The sequence below is a fragment of the Hypomesus nipponensis genome, chromosome 28, assembly GCF_054491055.1.
Source record: "Hypomesus nipponensis isolate SF chromosome 28, ASM5449105v1, whole genome shotgun sequence".
Taxonomy (NCBI): Eukaryota; Metazoa; Chordata; class Actinopteri; order Osmeriformes; family Osmeridae; genus Hypomesus; species Hypomesus nipponensis.
Window position 1 is genome coordinate 8,438,549 of NC_140388.1, and position 13,431 is coordinate 8,451,979.

General features: G+C 45.1%; 1 protein-coding gene across 1 annotated transcript; it reads left to right on the top strand.

Moving 5' to 3' along the window:
- The first annotated feature begins 4,008 nt into the window (after positions 1–4,008).
- chfr (checkpoint with forkhead and ring finger domains, E3 ubiquitin protein ligase) lies at positions 4,009–13,200 on the top strand. Its single transcript, XM_084695215.1, has 17 exons — positions 4,009–4,323; positions 4,833–4,953; positions 5,634–5,733; positions 6,568–6,677; positions 6,950–7,009; positions 7,112–7,414; positions 8,060–8,234; positions 8,387–8,541; positions 8,658–8,820; positions 8,933–9,162; positions 9,536–9,655; positions 9,760–9,843; positions 10,021–10,091; positions 10,426–10,513; positions 10,630–10,737; positions 10,889–10,961; positions 11,249–13,200. The coding sequence occupies exons 2-17, from the start codon at positions 4,842–4,844 to the stop codon at positions 11,289–11,291; spliced, it is 1,995 nt and encodes a 664-aa protein (XP_084551341.1). The 5' UTR covers positions 4,009–4,323; positions 4,833–4,841; the 3' UTR covers positions 11,292–13,200.
- The last annotated feature ends 231 nt before the right edge of the window (positions 13,201–13,431 follow it).

Below are 13,431 nucleotides of genomic sequence, written 5' to 3' on the forward strand. Positions count from 1 at the left end.
CAGCTATTTAACACATCAGAACAACAAGTACTGCTATCAACCAGACCCTTCTCATGCCTTGTTTCTGTGCCGCCCAAGAATGCCTCTTATCTCTCCCCTCCCCTTAAGCCAGAAAGCCCATATGCCCACATTCTCCCTGTAATACACCATTGTGGGGCGGGAGCTGCTTTGACGGAGAGGTCACATTTGAGAGATGGAGGGGTAAACTTAGCCCTGTACTTGGGTGACATTGGGCTTTCACATTCATAAAATAACATTTGCATTTGTTCCACTAGCCATGTTTTTTTTTTTTTTTAACAGGACCTGCATGCCATACTAAACAGGATGTCCAACTGGTCTGGTGAGCCTAATCTGTTGCAAGGTGTGAGATAATGTGTATGTACTATTATGTTGTGACATGTCTTGTGATTGGGCTGCAAACTATTTTCCCCACAGGGACAGATAAGGTATCAAGTAAAGTAATACAAAATGTAAATGGAGCATGTAGATATGAGTATTTTGGTTGAAGTCAAAAAGTTATTATTCAAACTTTCTTTTTGGATATGTTTCTACAAAACCGAACAAATGTATTTCTAAATATTGTCTATAGCCTTTAGAAGTGGTGGCATATCAAATGTAAATTAAATAAATATTCAAATAAACCACACTCTTATCACTTGGTTAAATCATGATTAGCACCTCCATTCATGTCTCATTATTTCTTCTAGGTCTAGTAATTTACACAGAGTGTGTTCAATCACAACGCGTGTATTCCCATCTCTAATATTCTTTGTTGTCAGAGAAAGGCTTTAAATGAAGAGTATAAGTGCGATGTAATTACAATTCCGAGGGTTTCACGAAATCCAATATCACAATGAATGTAATTTTATTTGCTTGTAATCTTTCTCAGCCAGGCTAATAGGCATTTTCTGGGGGCAAGCTTGGGGCTTTGCAGTGACAAAGCATCTTTAAATGGAATGGCTGCTCTGTTCTGCTCTTCTCCGCTCTCTTTCTTTCTTTCAACAAACACACACACATGCAATCTCTCTTTCTCTCTCTTTCTCTCTCTCTCTCTCTCTCTCTCTCTCTCTCTCTCTCTCTCTCTCTCTCTCTCTCTCTCTCTCTCTTCTCTCTCTCTCTCTCTCTCTCTCTCCCTCTGTCTCTCTCTCTCTCTCTCTCTCTCTCTCTCTCTTCTTTTGTCTTTGATTTGCTGGCAGAGAGCTTGACAGTTAGGCAGACACGGGAGATTTGTCAGCTTGTGATCTACCAGCGCCTCTGACAAATGAGTGACTTCAGCCGAGCCGGTTGAGGTACGGTTCTTCTCCCTGCTCATCTGGAATCCTGATGAGAGCTTTGGGAAGCCTGTGAACAAGACAGATGACTGAACTGCACAAGACAAAACTGGGCTGCAGATCCTACCAGATTAACTCAGTGGTTGTAGTGCAGTAGTGGAGAAATGATCAAGCGTTTACCGGGGATAAAATGCGTTCTTTACAACGAATAATAACACAAATCATGTGGCAACAATAACTGCCATTGCTATTGTCATTGTACGGTACAAAAACGGCGGGAGAAACTACACCAACAAAACAGCTTCATGTTGCACTTGTGACCTTGATTTTGTTGCACGGTGCTGTGCACTATTGTAATTGATGTGTTGTAGCACTGTAGGCGAGATACTGTTTACTGTGCCTGGTAGATGAGATGCTTTGTGCTGTGCCTAGGCACAAAGCATAAAGGCCGTTCCTTGATTCTGGCCACCAAAATACTGTTACAATTATACACTTCTGATCCTTGCTTTTCTGCTGTACTGTATACGTGCACTATTTGAATTAAATGTCAAATCTAAATGAATGGAGTGCATGATGCAATATGTATTATGTAATGTTTCTTAAGACATGTATAGGACTGCATCATTTGTCAAATTAAATAGATCAGATTCCCATTTATTTGGAGGAATAATGCAGTCACATTGGGTCAATCTTTATTAGAGTGGAGTCAAGTGCCTTGCCAACCATGTGTTTGGCATCGATTGTGTGGATCATTTGAGACAGTTTAGTGCCGTGACAGACAATGGCAAACATGACATGTCAATGCCCTTAGCATTAACAATTGCTTGGAGAAAAGTATTAACAGACAAATGGCTCAATATTGCTTACTTGAGTTCCTTTCTGTAATCCTTCTCCGAACGCCAGTGTCAATAGGAAAGGATTTCTATTGATCCTGGGCATTGTCATCCAACCCATCTGACAACCACTGGGTGGTATACAGCACACATCAACACCCCAGTCCTCCTGTCTACTCCAGCCCTGATTGCCTGATGAGAATAATGATTCATGCGAAGAACAAGCACTACCCCTTGTGGCAAGGTCTGCCCTGTGCACTATGGGTAATGACACCTCCAGCTGCCGCTGTGCACATACTGATAAGTTAACCTTGTGATAACATGCTAATTTCTGATTAATGTTGCACTAATTAGACACAGCTTTTCACAGTTAGTTAAGAGGACATCCTCCAGCAATTAGACCAAGCCAGGGTGATGATTTCCTAGGGCAGAGGAGAGGTTTCCCTTGCTCTCCTTTCAGTCCCATTTGGAAACAGATTAGCATGTATTTTTTGTCCTTGCATGTAATTACTTTTACATTTTAATGTTGTTTTATGCATCACATTGCCACAAGTAATGTTTTTATCCAATTGGGATAGGCTATTGATTGACAGCATCTGAGTGTTTTTTTTTTTTACAGTTGGTTTAAAATTGCTTTCACTAATTTGATTCAACGTTGTATTCCCATATAAATATGTATTCTCACGCCGTCAATTGCTGTTGCATTACGACAAAATGACATTATTTTAGGGTAATGTGTGATTTGGCATACATGTATATATTCCATGTTTGTGTGTGAGTGCATGTGCCTGCATCATGCATAGGTAATTGGTGTGAGCATGCGTGTCAGCGTGCGCACTACTCTGCTCTCGAGACAGACAGCTAACAATGAGAAATGAATGCATTAGTGATGAGAGGCCCCTGAACTCATCAGCCTCTTCTTTGCACATTAATAATGCACTGGCAGGAGGGATGGGGAATAGCAGAGATTAGCCCTGCATTAAGGACTCTTGCTGTTTCTATCACACAGAAATGCTTTGGTGTTTCTTAAACAGGGAAGATTAGTCCATTCGTAATTGAAGTTTATAAAATAATTTCTCAAAGTGGGGTTACAAGTGCAGTGGCTTCCAGAGGTATGTAATGTATTTACCGTCTGAATCATGCAGATTGATGTGGAAGAAATTCAGGTTCTGTAGCCTAATATTTCATGTTAGGAACATTACCGTAAATATTTTTTTGGAGTGAACGTTACTTATTTAGATGAAGCGTTGTTTGTGTGCAGTGTTTGAAACATCACATATTATGGAGTCTAGAACCAGTCTGCCCACCTCCCCATCCTTGTTTCTCTGACCCGGTGTTTGTCACCCATCCAAGGCGATGACACCCATGGTCCAACATCAGATAGCCATGAGGGCACAAACTAGACATGCATGGAGATTAAAGAGTCTGTCAATGGCTTATCTGGGGCAGACAGGAAACGAGACTTTCATGGACCTGGGACCCTCAGGGACCCGCCGTCCAATCGGAAGACTGAGGCAGCGGTGAGCTGACTGCTCGCCTGCTAACGGACATCACAGCTGTCTGCAGACAAGCAGGTTCCCCTGGTGACACTTCTGTCACAGGCCTGTCACCCCCCCCCCCCCCTTGTCACACACACACACACACACACACACACACACACATCTCAGCCACAGGCCAGGAATGTGTTGTGTTGAAATACACGCCACACACACCAAAGTAAGTAAGTAAGTAAGACTTTATTTACATAGCACTTTTCATACAAGGATTGCAGCTCAAAGTGCTTTACATAACCAAACGTATTTTTTTTGCACATGGGCAGAAATAGCACGTGCAATGTACAGTTATCAGGTATACTCAACGTTGTTTGCTACTGTATGTTTTTGTGGTCGTTTACGTCAAAAGAATCTAACGACTTGTTAAAGTCATTTAAGTCGCTGTATAATACAACTGCTATTTTATCGTTTTCAACGTATACTACTTTAATGTATATGTGTTACTGTTAATGTTAATCAGACTGCTAAACAAAAGCAATCGACTGCGATCTATTCGTCTCTTTCTACAAGTAGGGAAAGCCTTTTATTCTGTCGCTCCTCCTCCATCAGCTGATGTCTGTAAATACCTTTGGTTGCCAGGAAGTGCAGTGTGTTGAGTGGATGGAAAATGAAGGGACGAAACGTCTGTAAGCAATAACATCGGACACAAGTATTGCATTCTCGAAGGTATAGAAACACTATGTATTAACATGTTTGTGGTGCCTTGTCCTTCTCATCTATGGCGTTTTAGCACTTTTTTTTCCAAACGTTTTTGATTGCTTGCTTGCAAACTGGGGTTAGCTTTAAAACACGCTAGCTAGCTAGCTTTTTGCTAGCCTTGTTTATTTTGAACGAAGTTGTTTTTCTCGTCACCACGACATGCGGTTTCAGCTGTTATTTGTTGGAACGAATAGTTGGTGTTTATGTTTCATACAATTGTTTGTTGTTTGTTACGACAAATACGATTAAATAGCTACTTAAACTAGTGTGATCTTATTTGACGTTGACATTTCTCCCAGACACATTGAGTGCTTACTTCATTGTTAGCCAGTTAGTTAGCTAGCCTAGTTAGCTGTCTATGGCTAACCGATTATCCTACCTGGCTACACAAATTTAAACTTACTGTATTTTCCTTAAATGCATAAAGTTAATGTTTTGCTTAACTTATTTGTTCTCTGTGATAACTCAATGACTAGGTTTGGATTATGGAGAATCAAGGAAGGGGTCGACCATGGGGGAAGTTGATAAGGGTAGACTCAAGTTTTGAATCTGAAGTGTTGCTTGTCAACAGAGAATGCACTGTTGGACGAAGAAAAGGTAAAAAAATATACTTTATCACTTGCCCTATCTTTGTTGTTTTGACCGTAATGCTATGAACAACTTTGGTGGGTTAACATCCACTGTGTTCAAAATATTTGTTAAAATAAAATAGTAATAACATTATTTTTCTAGATATTTTCAAATGTGTTCAATGTTAAGTAGACAAAAGACCATATAGACAGAAGCCAGACACTGCAAGTCTCTCAGGCAGTTCAATTGACGGGCCACAATGCCTTCTTTAGTTTGACAAACGTAGACACCCCCTTCGATGATAACAAAGGCGTCTATTGAGAACATGTGTGTAGAATATTAAGTAGTTTTTTTTTGTATGGATTTTGCCCAAGGAGTGGTTGTATCTCCCAAGGTTGTCTGTGTTGGCGGCTCTATTATATTGAGCATGTGAAGTCTGCTTTCCAATGCAGAGACTGGCCTTAATTAGGCCTGTCTGCTATGCAGCCCTTAAAAGCACAGTAAAGAAAAGAGAGAGCTATTCTTATTCTATTAGCATATAATCAGATATCTAATGTGATATTCAAATTCCCACACAGCTATAGTTAGGCCTTGTCTATGAAACTTATCAAGTGTAAATATTTGTAATGTAACAAACAAATGCTTCACATCCATATATATATTTTAAACTATGATTTCTCTTTCTATTGAATATTCTCTGTTTTTAGGGTGTGATCTTTCATTTCCTGCAAACAAACTGGTTTCAGGGGATCATTGCAAGATTGTGCAAGATGAGATGTCAGGGTTGGCGTGGCTTGAAGACATGAGGTAGGCGGTGACTTTTGTCTTATCAATCTAGTGGAGCAATAACCAAGATCTAAGGTCCAAATGTCAGATCTCAGCTTCGACCATTAGCTACACGACATTCTGAGAACAGACATGCCTTCATGCCTCCTGAACGTATACTGTGATTCACTATTGCTCCGGTGTTAAACAGAACAATTCATATTGTTTGAGGGCACGTTTTTTAATTTGTTACTTGGCTGTGGATTTCACAGTGGATTTAACATACCGGTTGCCACACAGTCTAACCTAATTGACAGTGTAAACCAACCAGCTGGCAGATAATGAGGGGAAATGGCAGTAACGGGCAATTAAAAAGACTTGTGTTTTGCCGTGCACTGAGTCAGCAAGGTGAAAAGCAGCCTTGTGCTAGCTGTGTTTTATCTGCACACCAATATCACAGCTCATTGGACACAGTGATTGGAGGAAGTACGATCGGCTTGCGTCTACCGCTTGTAATCCAGCGGAGTTGCTTTGCAAGTGTGACAACAACGTGATGCTGTCAGGCCTCCCCCGGCTGATCATTAACGTGTTGGCTATACGTTTAGGCTGCGAAACAGCCATGACGCCACCCTCAGAAAATATTTAATGCAAAGAGTCGGTCATCACCACCATTGAAACCGCGACTTAATCAGTTACTTCCATGAGTCGCGTGAGAGATGGCGATAACCGCCTGTAGATTTGGCAATAACATCGCTACGATTGGCAGCACACTACCCCTTCGTGTCTCCCATGCCCGTGGTCTCCAAGGCTGTTCAGAGACGTCCACCACAGGCGAGTGAACGAGTGCTGTGTTTGTGCTGTTCCCGCCCCCTGCAGCACCAATGGTACGGTGATCAACATGTCCAAGCTGGTGAAGAAGCAGAGCCACGTGCTGCAGAGTGGTGATGTCATCTACTTTGTCTACAGGAAGACTGAGCCTGAGCAAAGTGAGTGTGGAAATAAAGGTCATACTGTTCTTGTTGTTACTACGCCGTAAGCATTGTGTACTACAAACACACTTAAGTCATACTTGGAGATTTTATTTTATTTTACTAATGGCACTTTTTTGTCTTTTTATTTTTGTATTACTTGCCAAATATGATGATATAGCTACACCAACTTGTGTGAAACGAGTTTGGTCCAAGATTGCGGTGTTTGTTAACCCTTTGAAAGTTTAATCAAATCCCTTCCAAAATAATCAAATCTCATTCCCCTGCAGATATTGCTTACGTTTACCAGTCCTTAAAACCCGAGCTGGCAGTTTCACACGACACCAGTGGTAAGTTTCACTCTGATAAGTAAACCTGACAATTCACCCACTTCCGCGTTCACTCCTCGCTCGTGAAACATTTAGCTGAGTCACCTCTCCATCTTCCCCCAGTAGTCTGTGCCAGTGGAGGAGCCCCAGCCCTGGAGCACACAGTCCTGGGATCTCCTGCTCCCCTCCCCCCAGCTACAGGCCTGTCAGTGGAGCCTCTCCTCCTCAGAGCCCCTGGGCCCCATCGAGCAGAGGAGCCCCAGCCCTCCACCTCCAGCTTCCACCTCCCCGCTGGCCCTCATGGTGAGGTCCAGGGGGGGAGCCCCAGCTGCCGTCCCCCAGGCTGTAAAGACGTCTCAGGCCCCTCCCCATCCCGGCAGGGGGGCATGGAGGAGCCAGAGTGCAAGAGGAGGAAGATCGACGCTGGTTAGTGTGCTTGGCTGCACTTAGCTGGGCTATAAACCAAAAAACCACATCCCCAAACGTGTGGTCGTTTATGGTTCGACTTTAATGTATGGGTTTGGTTAAGTGTTTTTGAGTTTATGAACTGTACATCAAGAACTTCTGGATCCAAACAAATGGTGAAAATGCATTACGGATGTTTACTTTGGGGGGTCTCTTATTGAAGCTCGAGACATAGACATAGAACATATGGCTGGGAGCTAGCCATACGCTTAAACCTAGCGCTAGTCATGCGGTCTTTAATGAATTAAAGATGTTCTCCAACTTGTCTGTATCCACTGCGACCGCGCAATGCTGTTATTGTTACACTGGAGTATTCCCCATGCCTGGCATCTGAGATGTGGTTACTTTTCCATGTGGCTTGTAAATACAGACCGTTCCTCGCCTCTGACCACCAAAATGCTGTACTTCCGATCCTTGGATCTTCTGTGGTACATTCTAAATGCGCTATTTAAATGCCTCTTTGGGATAAAAGTGTCTGCTGAATGACTGAAATGTGGCGTAAAGCCCTTTTTCATGGACGGAGGCTATCGGTTGTGAAATGTCCCCCCCCCCCCCTCCCCCCGTAGTCTTGAAGTAGGACGTGACACGGCGTTGTTCTTTTTCTAGATGCGGTTTCGGACTTGGCCTCGCCTCACACCTCCAGTACTGAGGCACCGGCTCCTGCCAAGGGCTCCCTCAGGGACCTCCTGGGAAAAGAACCCAAGGAGGGGACCAAGACCGACAAGATGGAGGAGTCTCTCACCTGTATCATCTGCCAGGACTTGCTGCACGACTGTGTCAGGTAGCTACCACCCTCCGGAATATTCCGGACGTCGCTTTTTATCACAGAGCTGGGTTTAAGCTCTTAAGACAAATGTTTAGCGTTAGCGTCGTTAGCGCCGTTAGCCCCCAGACGTTAGCTCCAACCCCTCGCGTGTGCTTGTTTCCCGCCAGCCTGCAGCCCTGCATGCACACCTTCTGCGCAGCCTGCTACTCGGGGTGGATGGAGCGCTCGTCGCTCTGCCCCACCTGCCGCTGCCCCGTGGAGAGGCTCCGCAAGAACCACATCCTCAACAACCTGGTGGAGGCCTACCTCACCCAGCACCCAGGTCAGACGCCGAGACAGGCCCCAGCGATGACGCTTCACACAGGGTGGGGGAGGGGGGAAGATGGATATGTTGAGGTTGATACCGGAGATGTGGTGTGGCCGTGTGGGTGTTCTCAGAGAAGTGCCGCTGCGAGGAGGACCTGAAGAGCATGGACAGCCGGAACAAGATCACCCAGGACATGCTGCAGCCCAAGATCGAGCGCTCCTTCTCCGACGAAGAGGGCAGCTCCGATTATCTGTTCGAGCTGTCCGACAACGACAGCGACACGTCTGATATCAGGTCAGCTCCGTCTGTGTGTGTGTGTGCGCGCGCGTGCTTGCGACTGTGTTTATCCTCCCGTTTTTTTTGCCGTCACCGTTTTCATCCAACGTTCCCATTTGTCTTTCGTCAGCGGTCAGCCGTTTGCAATGTGCAGACAGTGTCTAGGCTACAAGGCAGAGGTCAATCAGGGGCTGTGGGCCACTGGAATAGCATCTCCCCTGTTCCCCTCTGCTGCCCTGTTCCCCCCCGCCGCCCTGGCCCCACCACCCCCCCCAGCACAGCCAGCCCCCCCAGGTCCTGCGGAGGGAGCTGGGAAGCCTGCTGGAGAAGGTCCATCCACCTCCTCTGAGATGCCCACAGGTATCGACACCCATCGACTCTTACTGGACCATCCGACTGTATTTGTACTGTCCTTTCATCATTTTCCGCTGCACGCACATTCTGTGGCGTTGGCGACAGAACTAATGTTAGGACTTATGTGTACGTCATGGAACTTTCAAACTGTGTACTAGTAAGGTCAGATGGCAGAGTGGTTTGGGAGTCGGACTATTAATCAGAAGGTTGTTGGTTTGATTCCCGGGCAGTGCAAAATGATGTTGTGTCCTTGGGCAAAGCACTTCACCTTACTTGCCTGCTATGTCCCTGTACTTACTGTAAGTCGCTCTGGATAAGAGCGTCTGCTAAATGACCAAATGTAAATGTACTACTCCTCTCTGCGTGCGTGTGCGCGCAGCTCCTTCTCAAGGGTACTCGTGCCCGCTCCAGGGCCGCCATGTCATCTGCACCTGCTGCCTGCAGCCCATGCCAGACCGCCGAGCAGAGCTCATTGGCCATCAGCTCTCTGCGCAGCAATGTGAGTGGCCCGCCGGCCTGTCAGTCAATCTGTGGTACCAATGCCGTGTCTGATGAATGTGCTGACGGGGTTCGGGTTTCAACTGTGTGTTGGGTGTCTGGCAGGCATGGCGTGCCAGCGACCTTTCTGCCACATGTACTGGGGCTGCCGGAGGATCGGCTGTCAAGGGTGCTTGGCCCGCTTCAGCGGTACGTGGGGTTGTCACCGTGCCTCCGTAGCGACCCTATATCCCCAAAAGCATCATGGGATAACCATATGTAGACGAGCGCCTAACAGTTTGTGTTGTATCTCTTCCTCTGACCATGTTTCGGTGTGTTGTCATCGTGTGGGCTTGTCTCGGCGCTGATCCGGTTGCGTTTCCACAGAGCTCAACCTCACAGACAAGTGTCTGGATGGCGTTCTCAACAGCAATAACTACGAGTCCGAGATCCTCCAGGTAAACCCCTCGAGCTGTCTGTGTGGGGGTCAGATGGCTGAGCAGCTAGGGAGTCGGGCTAGTAATCAGAAGGTTGTTGGTTCAATTCCCGGCTGTGCCAAATGATGTTGTGTCCTTGGGCAAGGCACTTCACCCTACTTGCCTCGGGGAGATGTAAATGTCTGTGGGCTGAGCACTGAGCATCGAAGAAAGAGGTTTGCTCCATCAGTACACCCTTTTTGAAATCGCAATGACTGTTTGTCATTTATAATCTGGAACCTATGACCATCTGGCAGTTTTACCTCAGGCTTCTGAGAACCCAGTGTGTTTTTCAACGTCGTTCCTCCTGCCACAGAACTACCTTGCTGCCAGAGGGATGACCTGGAGGAGTCTGCTTCAGGAAGGCCTGGACGGCCTGCAGCAAGGAAGCTATTACCTCTCGGGTGAGTCTGCGACATCTTCAGCCTCCTACTCTGAGGCCGCTGTGGAGCCTCACGGTAGACCTCCCCCTTGAGAAGCCCCCTTCATCTCTGCCCTTCTTCCCTCCCCCACATCCCAGATTACCGCATCAACGCCAGCGCTGTGCTGTGTTTCTGCTGCGGCCTGAGGGCCTTCAAGGAGCTGGCTTACAAATACAGACAGAACATCCCTGCTGCTGAGCTCCCAGGTACACACATACTGTCACACACAAAGGAACACACCAACACATACCACCACACACACACCAATCGGTATCGGAGGATCACCTAAAGACTGTATATGATCTAGAACTGTTCTAATCAAAATCGGAACTGATGTTGATATGCGTTCCTCCTCAGTCGCTGTCACATCTCGTCCTGACTGCTATTGGGGGCGTAACTGCCGTACTCAGGTGAAGGCGCACCATGCCATGTGAGTTACTACACCACAGCTTCTCGGTCTCCAGTAACGTGGGCATGTGTTGGGTTGCGTGTCACTAAAGTTGCCACTAGAGGGCGCCGCCGTCTCTGCGGTTTAATTTATTTTCTTTCTTTTTTAATCCCCACGTCAAGTGAAATTCAACCACCCCTGCATGACAGTACTCCCAATTCCCTCCCAGATTATATATACGATATGGCATGTGCCTACGTTTTCAGCGATTTGAGATTGTCGTTTTAATTTTTTTATTATTCCTTTTTATATTTTTTTTTTCCTCAAAGGAAATTTAACCACATCTGTGAACAGACCCGCTTCAAGAGCTGAACAGGCCTCGGGTCGTCTCCTCCGCCCTAAGGAGCGCCACACACACGGGACATCCTATCGCTCTGTCACTCAATAGGAAGAGGATGTTTCTATGGTTCCCAGTCCTCACATGGTACATGCCCTGGGGAAGGACATCTCTGTTACACCTGGAATACAGTACATCTTCCAGTTGCAGGCTGCATACATGTATACAGGATGCACTGGCTCATTGCAGAAATCACAATCAATATTTCTTGGAGACTGGTTAGGGTTTGCTTAAGTTTTATGAGTGGGGGGGGGGGGGGGGGTCAGGGGGGAAGTGGAATAATACTATGCACTCTCGGCGCTACTCCTCTCTACCACAGCAGATATGTATCTAGAGGACCATAGTGGCCCTGCATTCCATTGTTCAGGTCCACAGCTACATATGAGACTGGATTTGATCTATTTGATCTTTTTTATATACTACTGGGAACGGTAGAACAAGTCAGGAAATCTGAACGGACTCGTACCATAGTGTTCTGCATGATACCACAGCCATCTTGTGACAATACAAGGATCATATATATATATATATATATATATATAAGTGGTTTTTATTCTATTTCCTTGTGCCTAAATAGTTAGCTCTTGAAACAATGTAGATTTCTATCGAACGTGGTTTGTCGTCTTGGGAAAGGATGTGTGTTTTTCATTAGAATCTAGAGCTTCCCAACTCAACTGTCAATGCAAAAAAAAAAAAAAAAAAGAACTAAAACCATGCATCGTACTGCTCACATGCACAGTATTTAGACATTTGCGCTCTCCCTGAACCCAGACTGACACAGTAAAAGCTGTGTGTTTCCTGAAGATTTCTATGCATAAACAGACTGACTTGGGGAGTTGGTTGCAATGCACAAATATATCAGCTAGACTCTGCGAGACACCTGCTGCTTCCTGTTTGCGAGGCCGCTGGCTCGCCACCGAGTGGGATACCCACGGTATCTGTCCCATCTAAAAAAAGAGTTACGCTCATGATCGGGTGGCGGGGGGGGGCGGGTGTCAGGGCAGGGGGGGGGGTCCTACGGGTCTTCTAAGGTGACAAGGACTTCTCAGCGAGAGTTAAAGAAACGATATATCCGTCAAGCCCGCCGCGTAATAGATTCTATCCTAGTGAAACGGTTGTATTGGGTTTCTTGGGAGGGAGGGAGAGTGGGGGGGGGGGGGTCATGGTGAACGTGTTGAAGCGGTGCGGCGCTCCCTGACATGAGGAGACCCTCTGTTGATGCTTTGCTCTGGATAATCAACACAAAGCTGATTAAAGTAGTGCTTTAAGGATGCTTTCCCAGACGTGGTCGTGAATGACCGGTTGTAATGTTTACAGGCTAGTCTACAGGCGAAAGGGAGACCTTGTGTCAACTGTATTCGCTAGGTTTTGTGGTGTTAGTACAGTGTGTCAACACCTTTTTATTGGTAGTTTTGTAGGTCCTAGTCCGAAATGTTCAGGAACTCGCGTGCCCAATACGTACAAGCAGATGGGTCTGCCTTTGGGTGTGCTTAGTGTTGACGTTCATGTGATCGTGTTCTTTTGGTCCCGGGTTTATTTATGTCGCCAGTGTACAAGAGATTTCATTGGTCAAAATGGAATTGAAATCTTTGCTTCTTCCAGTTTCTGAATTGAAATCCACAACACAAAGGCAGTTAGGTGAGTCTTAGTATTTCCCCCCACTGATCTTTTGCAAATCATATACAGATATGACTATCAACACCCAGGTGTCCATATTTAGTGCCGAACCATGTTCAAAAACATGCCCTGCTTTTCTGAATGACACAAATAGCATCTAATAAGGTCCTGTTTTCGAGGCCATATATATATATATATATATATATATATATATATATATATATATATATATATATATATATATATATATATATATATATATATATATATATATATATATATATATATATATATATATATATATATATATATATATATATATATATATATATATATATATATATATATATATATATATATATATATATATATAAAAAAAAGAAAAAGGATGATGATTTTGAATCTGTAGATATTTCTGTCATGAAGTAGCCTGAATATACTGGTCAGATGTTTTGTATGAAAGCCATAAAATCTGGTTGCAATTTAAGTAACTTAGAA